The sequence below is a fragment of the Geotrypetes seraphini genome, chromosome 4 (assembly GCF_902459505.1).
Source record: "Geotrypetes seraphini chromosome 4, aGeoSer1.1, whole genome shotgun sequence".
NCBI classification, from domain to species: Eukaryota; Metazoa; Chordata; class Amphibia; order Gymnophiona; family Dermophiidae; genus Geotrypetes; species Geotrypetes seraphini.
Window position 1 is genome coordinate 277,173,049 of NC_047087.1, and position 12,680 is coordinate 277,185,728.

Genomic DNA, 12,680 nt, shown 5'->3' on the forward strand with positions numbered 1-12,680 from the left:
CCTTTTAACTTTAGAGAGTGCCCTCTCGTTCTTTCTACCTTGGAGAGGGTGAACAACCTGTCTTTATCTAAGTATATTCCCTTCATTATCTTGAATGTTTTGATCATGTCCCCTCTCAGTCTTCTCTTTTCAAGGGAGAAGAGGTCCAGTTTCTCTAATCTCTCACTGTACAGCAACTCCTCCAGCCCCTTAATCATTTTAGTCGCTCTTCTCTGGACCCTTTTGAGTAGTACAATGTCATTACATTACATTACTGACTTCTATTCCACCTGTACCTTGCAGTTCAAGGCGGATTACATCAAAAGATGACTGGACATTTCCAGGAAAAATTACAATTTAAGGAGCTGGTTACATAATAGAGTTGTGAGGAGGGATTAAAAGATAGGAAGAAGAATAAGGATTACGTTTCAGAGAAGTTACATATTGAGGGGTACGGGTAAACAGGATCTTTGGCCTCCGTGTGTGCAGGTCGCCGGACAGGATGGACCTAGGGTCTGATCCGGTGAATGGCATTTCTTATGTTCTTATGGATGCTGGAAACTTTGATGAGTTAGGGGAAGTGAGGGGAGAGATATCGGGGGGGGAAGGAAGATGGAGTTAAGATATCTGGATAAATTTTTTGAATAACAGGGTTTTGATTTCTTTTCGGAAAGATTTAAAGTCACTTGTTGCTGTCAGCAGGTTGGAGATTAGGAGGTCCAGTTTTGCTGCTTCAGTTGCTAGTAGGTAGTCATATATCCTTTTGCGCTGAGTTCCTTTGAAAGGGGGGGGGTAGGAAAATGGGGACTGGGTTCTCCTTTGTCTGGATGAGAGGTTCCGATTTAGGCGGTTGATTAGATGGGTGGGTGCAGTTCCGTTTAATGCTTTGAATAATAGGCAGTAAAATTTGTATTGAATACGAGCTTGTATAGGTAGCCAATGAGAATCTAGGTAGGCATTGGTGATGTGGTCAAGGGATGTGTTTTGTACAGTCTGTAATTGTTTTATTAAGTTTGTGGGGCATGGTAGGTAGAGGATATTGCAGTAGTCCACTAGACTTAGGCTTAGGGATTGGACTATGAGTCTATATTGCTCTTTTTCGAAGAATTTTCTTATTTTTCGTAGATTGCGCATGGTAAAAAGAATGCTTTTTGAGTGTCCTTCTTCATATACGGTGACCAGTGCTGGACGTAGTATTCCAGGTGATAGCGTACCAAGGCCTGGTACAGCAGCTTGATAACCTTCTCCAATCTGTTCGTGATCCCATTCTTAATCATTCCTAGCATTCTGTTCGCCATTTTTGCCACCGCTGTGCATTGCACGGACGGCTTCATTGACTTATAATCTCTGGTGGTCCAGGGCAGGAATGATCCCCAATTACTCTTGGGGATATCTACTGACTCCTTAAGCAGGATCTCAAGCTGAAAATCTATTTGTGTTGAGTCAAGTCATTGTTGACAGAATAAAATTTATAGAATGATTACTGCTGGTTGGTTTGTATTTCCATCAGCCCTGCTGTTGTTTCCTCATTGGATTTATCCATAGTGGACTTGTTTTCTTCTACTTTTTGTCTCTTTCTTCAAAAGTATACATATTGATATTTTTGAGGTTGTCTCCATATGCCATATGTTGAAAAGCACTGATCTTTGGAGCAACTCTATCCTGTTGATATCTTTTAGAAGGTACTCCAGTACTCTAAATAAGGTCTGACCCACTTCAGCGCCCCACCCCCTCCCCCTCGGCTCCTGCCCTGCTCCCCCAACCAGCAGCTTTTTATTTTTATTTTTTATTATTATAAATGATCCTCTCCACTTCAAACAGTATTTAATTTCTCTGGCCCTTTCCCATCACCCCCATCTCACACTGAGAAGATGAATCCCATCGGCTCCTGCAGGGAAGAACAAAATTGAAGATTGTTACTATTTTGCAGAAATATTAATTTTATATTATTTTTAATTGACCAGTTCGTATGATGCAACTGTGAATCCTCCAGCTTTGCAGAGGAGGTCGCTGTATGCAGTAGGGAGGCAGGTGTATATGAGGGGTACCAAGAAGTTTTCAGGACCTCTGGAGAGCAGAAAACTGTCATTTCTTCCAGAAATAGCAGTCTTTAGAGATGCCCAGATGTGGAAGATGTATGTGCCCAAAATGCCAGCTGATCAGGGTGCACCTGTTTCTCCAGATCAACAGGATGAGGTGATTCAGTGGCTGGCTAAACTCGAGACCCAATTCCATCTTTATACAGAAACACTTGCCCTGGCCATCAGTCTTTTGGACTGGTTTTTAGCCACAGAAAATGCCCGTCCACAATACTCGCGCTGTATTATTGCCACTTACTGCTAACACCATCGAGGAAGATGAGAAGATTCCAGTACTGAAGGTATTGATCAGCGATAGCTTCTATGGCTGGTGTCCAGCTGAAATTCTCAGAATGGAGAATTTCTTGATAAACATGAACTGGGATCTACACACAGCTTAGGTTTACCAGATATCTGGATTTACCCAGACATGGCTTCTTTTGTCCAGGTTTTGAAAACCATTGAGCTCTGGACCATGTCTGGAGTGCATCTGCGCATGCATGGATGTGATGCCATGATGTCATGGGCGTGACATCATTGTGTTACATCCACACATGTGCAGATTCCCTCCAGATGCGGCTGGGGTTGGGGGTGGAACAGGGCAGGGCTCTGGGCAGAATGGAGCGAGACTGTGAGCAGAACAGGGCATGGCCAGAATTGGAACGGGGCGGAGCCACACATCCTCTTTTTTTTTTTTTTTAGGACAAAATCTGGTAACCCAGCTACACCGCTGGATTTTCTTCAACTTTTTCATTGCAGTGAATGTCAGCCCTCAGTTACTAGCTGGCCTTCCCAGAATGAACCCTTCCCAACATGTGGCAGTGTTCGGCCAGCAGCTGCTCCAGTGCCTGAACTTTTACCAGCTCCTGCAGTTCAAGGCACAAGCCATCATCAGTTTGGAAGTGGAGAAACTTATTCCTGAGTGGTTGGCTCTTACAAGTGAGTTGCTGCAAAAGACAGAGCTGGATAGTTCCCAGCTGATCCATCGACTGATTGAAGGACTACACAGCTGATCCTTACAAGGACTTCTTTGGGTTTTGGGGTTTTTTTTGTCCTATTCCAACATAAAATTAAGTGCCTTTTGGATCATTATGAATATGACTGCTTTACTGGCTCGTCAATGGCAGTCTTTTCAGGCCCTCTGGGGAAGATATTTGGCCTTGGATGGGACTTTCTAACATGGGGGGGGGGGATGTTATAGGGGGGAAGGTTTCCAGGGGATGGGCAGAACAGGTTACCTCTGTTACAGGTTACCAGGTTTACAGATCTATGGATATTATGGATCTATGGATATTATTTATTTATTTAATTTTCTATACCGTTCTCCCAGGGGAGCTCAGAACGTATATGAGGTTTACATGCATTTATTCAGGTACTCAAGCAGTTTTCCCTGTCTGTCCCGGCGGGCTCACAATCTATCTAACGTACCTGGGGCAATGGGGGGATTAAGTGACTCGCCCAGGGTCACAAGGAGCAGCGTGGGTTTGAACCCACAACCCCAGGGTGCTGAGGCTGTAGCTTTAACCGCTGCGCTACACTCTTTAAAACTGTGGTGATGTTTTCACTTGATATTTTTGCACATAATAAATTAAATTGTTAACTTATTAAAAAAAAGATATAAATAATGTAAAAAAATAATGAATTAGGTTCTCAAGACCAATGGTCTTTTGTTCCTTGTGATTACACTGTTGACACATTGCCTTTCTCTCTTTGTTTGGGTGACATTACGTATTTGTAAGTGAGGTTTTTTTTTTTTTTCCCTCTTTATTTGATATTATCTGTTACCAGCTCCTGCAGTTCAAGGGTTCCACTAGTTCCTGCAGTTCAAGTCACTAGCCATCATCAGTTTGTAAGTGGAAAAACTTATTCCTGAGTGGCTAGCTCTTACAAGCGAGCTGCTGCAAAAGACAGAGATGGATAGTTCCCAGGTGATCCACTGTCATGAGCTTGTGGCACGTCGCCTTTCCCCTCCACAGTCTTTGCTGCCTACCAATGCTGTGTACCTCTGCAATCCCCTCAAGCATTCCCTGGTAACCTGTAACAGAGGTGTGTTCAAATTCCAGCCCTCCTCTGTCACGGGTCCAAGTTTTCCCTTCAAGGGAGAGCGCAGACCAGAAATGCCAAGCAGAGGTACCACAGAAGTCCTTTACCAGCGTCTGGCAGCTCCTATGAAGTATAAGCATACTTCTACTAAATGCAAAGTGGAAGTAGATAACTTTTACGATGGGATCAAGTGCCTCTACAATGAGGGATAGAAATTGTGGCTTCTGTGTGTGGCACAGAAAAAAAAGAAAAGAATAAAAAAGGTATGATCTGGTAACACCTCATTTTTCTGCTAGCCATTCCTCTATCAATGCACCCAAGAATCCTTCAGGCTTTTTCTGTCACCTTTTCAACCTATTTGAACATCTTAGGATAATCAGATACAATCATTCCTAGGTTCAGCGTTTTTTTCATGCATAGATGCAGTGGTGCACCTAGCATATGTGACACCTGGGGCCCATCATTTTTTTGACACCCCCCATTTGTATGAAAAATGTGATTTTAGTAACAGTCCACATGTTACACAAAGTATACCTAGCAAAAGACAGCATCTTACATACCTCAGTGAGCAGTACAACATCAATACACCCATTGTAAAACTAAACAAGCCAGACTAGTATAGATCAATCCTGCACAGTCAATCCTAACAGAAAATCATGTCTTTCGAACACACAGAAAACACCTTCGCCTAGTATGGAATATGTAATCACAAACACCCCTCTGCCCTTTACAAAACTGTAGTGTGGTTTTTAGCCACGGTGGTAACAGCTCAGATGCTTATAGAATTCTGAGCATCAGAGCTGTTACCACCACGGCCAATGCTAAAAAACGCTCTACAGTTTTGTAAAAGAGGAGATAAAATAGAGAAAGGTTAAACTGAAGCACCAAGAAGCTGGACTCTGCATACAATACAACACCACAGAAACAGCGATGCATCTCCCCTAAAACAAAAAAATAAATAAATAGAAATTTTTTTTCTACCTTGTCTTCTCTGGTTTCTGCTTTCCTCATCTTCTTGTCACTCTCTTCCTTTCATCCACTGTCTACCTTCTCTCTGCCCCTTCTATATGGCATCTTCTCTCCTTCTATGCCCCTTCCAGAAACTGTATGCCTCCCCCTTCCATCTGTCCCTTCACCCCCATTGGTTTGACGTCCATATTTTTCCCTTACCTCCTCCAATGGTCTAGCATTTCTCTCTTCTTCTTCTTCCCTTCCCTCTCCCACACCCTCATGGTCTGACATTTCACTCTCTCCTCTCCCTTCCCCCATTTCCATCAGCATCTGCCCCCTTACTTTCCCTCCAACCCAATTCCATCCAGTATCCTTCCCCCTTATGTCTATTTCCCCTGTCCCTGCATACCAATTCCATCAGCTTCTGCCCCATTCTCTCCCTCTACCACCCTTCCATACCACCCTGACCCCCTTTCTCTCCCTCCACCACCCTGCCCCCTTTATCTTCCTTCACCACTCTTCTAAGTTCCTTTCTCTCTCCCTCCAAACCATCAAAGTCCTGCGATGACTGTATCTGCTGGCTCTGCTCCAGAAGAACTATGTGACATCAGAGGGGGTGGACTGGCAGAAGCAGGGAGTTGCGGCAAGGTCCCGTGATGACTGCGGCTGCCAGTCCACCCCCTCCAATATCATGTACTTCTTACGGAGCAGAGCCAGCAGCTGCAGTCATCGCAGGACCTTCCTGCACTTCAGCACAGCTGCCGACTCTGCTCCAGACCCGTTAAAGAGTATGGTGGTAGGTTCCAGACCCGGACGACTGTGCACCCCCTAGAGTGTGCACCCAGGAATATCCCCGCCCCCACAACCCCACCCTTGGTACATCACTGCATAGATGTACTTCACTTCCTATACTCCCTTGAGTTTTTGCAGCTCAAATACATGACCCTATGTTTTTTTACTTTAAATCTTAGTTGCCAAATTCTGGACTATTACATCCCTCCTCATGCTTTCTATACCTTCCAGGATGACAGCTTCATTGAAGATTTTGGTATAATCCACAAAGAGGCAAATAGTACCTGACAATCCTTCTGCAGTATTACTCACATAAATGTTAAAAATAGTGGACTGAGCACCGATCCCTGTGGCACACTACTTGTCCTTCTCCTCGGAGTAAACTTCATTTACCACTATTCTTTGACAAGTCTCACTCTGACTACTCATTCACCTCTCCCTGTGGCTTAAACTCCTCCCCAAGCTTTTCCTCAAGTCTGTCATTGGAATGCTTTTCATGTTTCTCATACATAACATAGTAGATGACAGCAGATAACAACCCGAATGGTCCATCCAGTCTGCCCAACCTGATTCAATTTAAAAAAATTTTAAATTTTATTTTATTTTTTTAATTTTTCTTCTTAGCTATTTCTGGGCAACAATCCAAAGCTTTACCCGGTACTGTGCTTGGGTTCCAACTGCCAAAATCTCTGTTAAGACTTACTCCAGCCCATCTACACCCTCCCAGCCATTGAAGCCCTCCCCTGCCCATCCTTCACTAAACGGCCATACACCGACACAGACCGTGCAAGTCTGCCCAGTAACTGGCCTAGTTCAATATTTAATATTATTTTCTGATTCTAAATCTTCTGTGTTCATCCCACGCTTCTTTGAACTCAGTCACAGTTTTACTCTCCACCACCTCTCTCGGGAGCGCATTCCAGGCATCCACTACCCTCTCCGTAAAGTAGAATTTCCTAACATTGCCCCTGAATCTACCACCCCTCAACCTCAAATTATGTCCTCTGGTTTTACCATTTTCCTTTCTCTGGAAAAGATTTTGTTCTACGTTATTATCCTTCAAGTATTTGAATGTCTGAATCATATCTCCCCTGTCTCTCCTTTCCTCTAGGGTATACATATTCAGGGCTTCCAGTCTCTCCTCATACGTCTTCTGGCGCAAGCCTCCTATCATTTTCGTCGCCCTCCTCTGGACCGCCTCAAGTCTTCTTACGTCTTTCGCCAGATACGGTCTCCAAAACTGAACACAATACTCCAAGTGGGGCCTCACCAATGACCTGTACAGGGGCATCAACACCTTCTTCCTTCTACTGACTACGCCTCTCTTTATATAGCCCAGCATCCTTCTGGCAGCAAGGTCCCTCTCCCCGTCCGTGCATATCAGCTTCTCTCCTCCCAGCATATACGGTTCCTTCCTATTATTAATCCCCAAATGCATTACTCAGCATTTCTTTGCATTGAATTTTAGTTGCCAGGCATTAGACCATTCCTCTAACTTTTGCAGATCCTTTTTCATATTTTCCACTCCCTCTTCGGTGTCTACTCTGTTACAAATCTTGGTATCATCTGCAAAAAGGCACACTTTTCCTTCTAACCCTTCAGTAATGTCACTCACAAACATATTGAACAGGATTGGCCCCAGCACCGAACCCTGAGGGACTCCACTAGTCACCTTTCCTTCCTTCGAGCGACTTCCATTAACCACCACCCTCTGGCGTCTGTCCGACAGCCAGTTTCTGACACAGTTCACCACTTTGGGTCCTAACTTCAGCCCTTCAAGTTTGTTCAACAGCCTCCTATGAGGAACTGTATCAAAGGCTTTGCTGAAATCCAAGTAAATTACATCTAGCATATGTCCTCGATCCAGCTCTCTGGTCACCCAATCAAAAAATTCAATCAGGTTCGTTTGGCACGATTTACCTTTTGTAAAGCCATGTTGCCTCGGATCCTGTAACCCATTAGATTCAAGGAAGTACACTATCCTTTCTTTCAGCAACACTTCCATTATTTTTCCATATAGTATGATATAGAGCAGTGGTTCCTAACCCTGTCCTGGAGAACTACCAGGCCAGTCGGGTTTTCAGGATAACCCTAATGAATATGCATGAGAGAGATCTGCATATAATGGAAGTGCCAGGCATGCAAATCTGTTCCATGCATATTCATTAGGACTATCCTGAAAACCTGACTGGCCTGGTGGTCCTCCAGGACAGGGTTGGGAACTACTGATATAGAGGGTCCATGGATTATCCATAGGCATGATAATATTAGCCAAGTTGCTGTAGGAGTAACTATTTGGTGTGTGTGTGTGGGGGGGGGGGATGTTGCCAGGAAAAGGATAAAAGGTTAAAAGCAATCAGGAAAGGAGAAGCTTACATGTTTAAAGGGGGTTCAGGATAAGAAGGATGCATTTTATTGAAATTTGGCAAACTGAATTTAAAAAATGGGTTGGGTGAAGAAATGATAGAAAAATAATTGTAGTGCAAATGTTAATCATTAGGGGGTCAATATTCAAAGTTATTTAAATAGGCAGGAGATGCTTCTGGCTGTTTAAATTTCTTGTCCAGAGCTACCTGGGTATTTTCGGAGGCACTTAACTGGATATTACTGCTGAATACATCTGGATAACAACTACTGTAGCTAGTTTGTGGGCAATCTGTAGATAGAATCAGCATTTATCCAGTTAAGTGCTAATACTCAGAATTTAAATGGATACGTTAACTAGATAAATAGGACAATTTGATCTTCATCCAGTTTGCTTTATCTGGTTAAACTGGATATTCAATACCAGTTTTTGGACATGGCCCAGCCTCGAATATCTGGGGCAGTGGCGTAGCGAGGGTAGGAAGCGCCCCCCACTGCACTCTCCACTCCTTCTCCACCCCCATGCCACTCTAGTGCCCTCCCTTCCCCATGTACCTCTTTAAATCTTCACCAGCGCAAACAGCTTCTCCGGCCTGCTGCTCACCCTGGCATTGGTTTTCCCTCTGATATCACTTCCTAGCCCCGCGTTATTCTGTGGTAAACATTTTTTTTTATACAGTGCTCCCCCGGTCATTTGCGGTCGGCAATTCGTGGTCCCGGTCATTCGCGGTATTTTCCGACCGCGCAGCTGGAGCACCAGCGAGTGAAGGAAATCAGGATAAAAGGTCTCACCATCGGGAGCTGCGTGTCAAAACAGCTCCTGATTGGTGAGGCCCGACTTTAGTGCAGGAAGAGGCGGTCGGAGCATACCACGAGTGATTTCCTTCACTCGCCGGCGCTCAGGCTGCTCTCTCCTGTCTCCCCCACTAAAAAACGTATTTGCGGTTTTTCAAGATTTGCGGGGGAGTACTGTACAGCCTTTTATGTTATGGTCCTGATGTGAGGTTTGTTTGGAACCTGCATTATGCAAAAAATATTAATCATGCGATTGAAGTGGAATATGCTAATAGATGAGAAAAACACATTTCAGAGTATAATTATGGGCCTCAGTAGATTAGTTCAATGGCTGTGAAACTGCAATGAGTTTATTTTTTATTCCATACCAAGCTGTGTGCTAAGTAAAGATCTTACTTTCTCATAAGAAAAAAAAGAATGATATTTGAAAAATAAAACGCCACTGGATTTAATTTAAACTTGGCACCCGTTATTCACTCACTCATGAGGTTTCGTTTATTCTACAAATTTCTGTTCATGTCTCAGGTTAGAAGAGGATCATGCTTGTAGCTAGACAAGATCTCTTCATCATTGAAGATGCCAGAAATAATACTGTAACGTAATAATTTTGGATTTCTGCGAAAAACAATAAATTATTACTTATAATGACTGGTGTTGCCATTCAGCAAATTACATATAATTGGAAGGATTGGAAGAGATTAAATTATAACTTTTGGTGGAACTCTTTATGCCATATCTATAAAATAGAAAGATTTATTGCATTACAACGGGGATATTTTAAGAAATTTCAAGATGTGTGGAAACCATTAACAAAATATTGTAAAGATTAATTGAAATTGTTTCCCTTATATTTATCAATTTAAGGTGTAGGGAGGGGGGAATTTTATTATTACATGTTTTATATGATAATGGAATATATGGGTGGGAGGGATGGGAAAGGGGTAGAGATAAGAATTTATGTAATGTACTAATGATAGTTTGTAAGTGATGTACTTATGGTCAATGTGAATGAAAATATTTAACACTTAATGTAATTTTGAAAATGAATAAAGAATTAAAAAAAATAAAAATAAAAATTATAATTTTGGACGCAAGTCCCGATACCTGCACAAACTCAAAGAACGATCAGTGCACACTTTTACCTACAAAGCAGAATTTAAGATGTTAAACTAAAATGTCAAATTATGCATTTTTATTGAAACGTTGGAAGATTATCATGACTATAGAGTGCAATCACTAAAATCTTGGAAAAGGGAACCGACAAGATGAGGACCTGAAAATTAACTACACTAGCCATTCAGTGATTAGCCATACCATGTGTGCTGTTTAAAGATACTCTTAAAGTTAATACACGGAATATGAATACCCTAGAAGAAAGGAGGGACAGGGGAGATATGATTCAGACGTTCAAATACTTGAAAGGTATTGACGTAGAACAAAATCTTTTCCAGAGAAAGGAAAAGGGTAAAACCAGAGGACATAATTTGAGGTTGAGGGGTGGTAGATTCAAAGGCAATGTTAGGAAATTCTATTTTACGGAGAAGGGTGGTGGATACCTGGAATGCGCTCCCAAGAGAGTACAACTGTGGAGAGTACAACTGTGACTGAGTTCAAAGAAGCGTGGGATGAACACAGAGGATCTAGAATCAGAAAATAATATTAAATATTGAACTAAGACCAGCACTGGGCAGACTTGCATGGTCTGTGTCTGTATATGGCCATTTGGTTGAGGATGGGCTGGGGAGGGCTTCGATGGCTGGGAGAGTGTGGATGGGCTGGTGAGCTTTGACAGAGAGTTCAGCAGTTGGAGCCCAAAAACAGCTTTGGATTCTTGCCCAAAAACAGCTAAGAAAAAAATTAAAAAAATAAAAAAAAAATTTAAATTGAATCAGGTTGGGCAGATTGGATTGACTATTCGGCCATCATCTACTACGTTACTATGTTACTAAAACAAAGGCCCCCTTTTCTCAAGCTGCGTTAGGGCTTTTTTTAATCGCAGGCCGCTGTAGCACAAGCACCGACGCTCATAGAATTCCTATGAGCGTCAGAGCTTTTAACGCAGCAACTCACGATAAAAAAAAGCTCATAACGAAGCTTGATAAAAGGGGGCCAAAGAAAAGAACACCTTTTTTATACGTTTTGTGATGAGCTTTCAAAGGCAACCCTTCTCCAGATCAGAAATTCAGAAAAAAAAGTATTACTTTTTTTTTTTTTTACTTTACTTTGCTTTGTTTTATTTCTTTGTATTACCTTTCAAAGCAGACTAACATGGCTACCCTATCACTTTACCCAAGACCCTTTTACAATTCAGACACTCATATTTTAATCTTCCTTAGGTGAGTCCATCCGGTGTTATTCATTTCAAGAAACTAAACAGTGTAAAGAAAGTGATGAAGAAGAGACTGCTTGTATAGTGCCAGCAGACTCCCTGAATATTATTCCTGCGGAAAAAGTAACAGGCACTCAATCAAAAGGAAGCCGGAAGTCTGGAAAGATTCCATCACGACCATTGAGTCTGAGGGTAAATTATTAAGGGTTGTCTGTACTAAGAATTCTGTGTATTTGTTATTGGATAGTTTTGGAACCCTTTACAAAATGCATTAGAAACATTCATTTTTCTTTTTCCTCCCTTGCATTCCTTTATCTGAATTTGCAGTCTGCCTCTGAGTACATCATGCAATCACCTTACATGCTTGCTAATGGTGGAAACATTTCTTCAGAATAAGGGGAAGGGAGTTACCAATGTGGGCGACTGCTGAACGGATTATTTTACTGTAAGCCTGGGTTATTAGTAACTAGGCCTCATTGCATAAACTGGGACCTGTGCTAAACAGCACAAATTAGTGGTAAAATAGCAAATGCCATATCAGAAATCTATACTGAGAGAAAACCTGACCCCACAATGTACATTTATACAAGGAAAACTGCAGAAACACGTACAATGATGCAGGCTAAATTTATTATATCAAATAATTGAGAGCGGTTAATAATACCACCTTAAAAACAAACCAAGGGACCCGACACAGTTCATGTTTTGGTGAACACGCCTTCATCAGGGGTCTTAATAAACCAGAATAAAAATAACTCAGGATATACATAATCATGAATAAGAAATGCATGTACATATATGTAACATATACAATAATAAACAACTTATGAATGAATAATAAGATATAAGGGAAGGTCTGTCATTTTGAAGAGGCGGCCAGGAGGGTGTAGGCATCCCTCCAGCCGGCCTTACAGCCAAAGGTACTGGAGAGATTGGGGGATTGGGGCTTGGGCGGGGGTGTCAGGAGTATTGGTGTTTGGGGGATCATGAGTTTGGGGGGGCCTGAAGGCAGGAAGGAGTGGGCATCCGTCCAGCTGATATCAGGGGTTCTCCTGCCATAGCCGCCCAGCCATGACTTCGGGGAGTTCTGTCGGCTCAGCTGATCAGAGATAACTTCCCTAGCGCGATCAGTTTATGTCTGTTGCGGCCTGGTGGCGTTCCAGGGTTTTCCGGGCCTACATATCAGCTGCCTTTATTGGCTGAATTTAGGTGTGATTCTGCAACCAGCAATGTTGTGTGATTCACACACGATCGGCGGCAACTTTTTATATGGCCACCGACATAGGCGCCAGTTACAGAATACCAATTATAAAATACCAATTATAATACAAACCATTACATATTTTATA

The 12,680-nt window shown here is 42.5% G+C and overlaps 1 protein-coding gene and 1 pseudogene across 1 annotated transcript in view; both read left to right on the plus strand.

The window, feature by feature from the left end:
* The window catches only part of LOC117359088, a 41,633-nt pseudogene extending 37,256 nt beyond the window's left edge, over positions 1-4,377 (plus strand).
* C4H10orf90 (chromosome 4 C10orf90 homolog) overlaps positions 1-12,680 on the plus strand; it is a 374,134-nt gene that overhangs the window by 314,501 nt on the left and 46,953 nt on the right. The window contains exon 4 of the mRNA XM_033940326.1: positions 11,339-11,523. Coding sequence (XP_033796217.1) covers positions 11,339-11,523 — 185 coding nt within the window. The remainder of the gene's footprint in view (positions 1-11,338; positions 11,524-12,680) is intronic.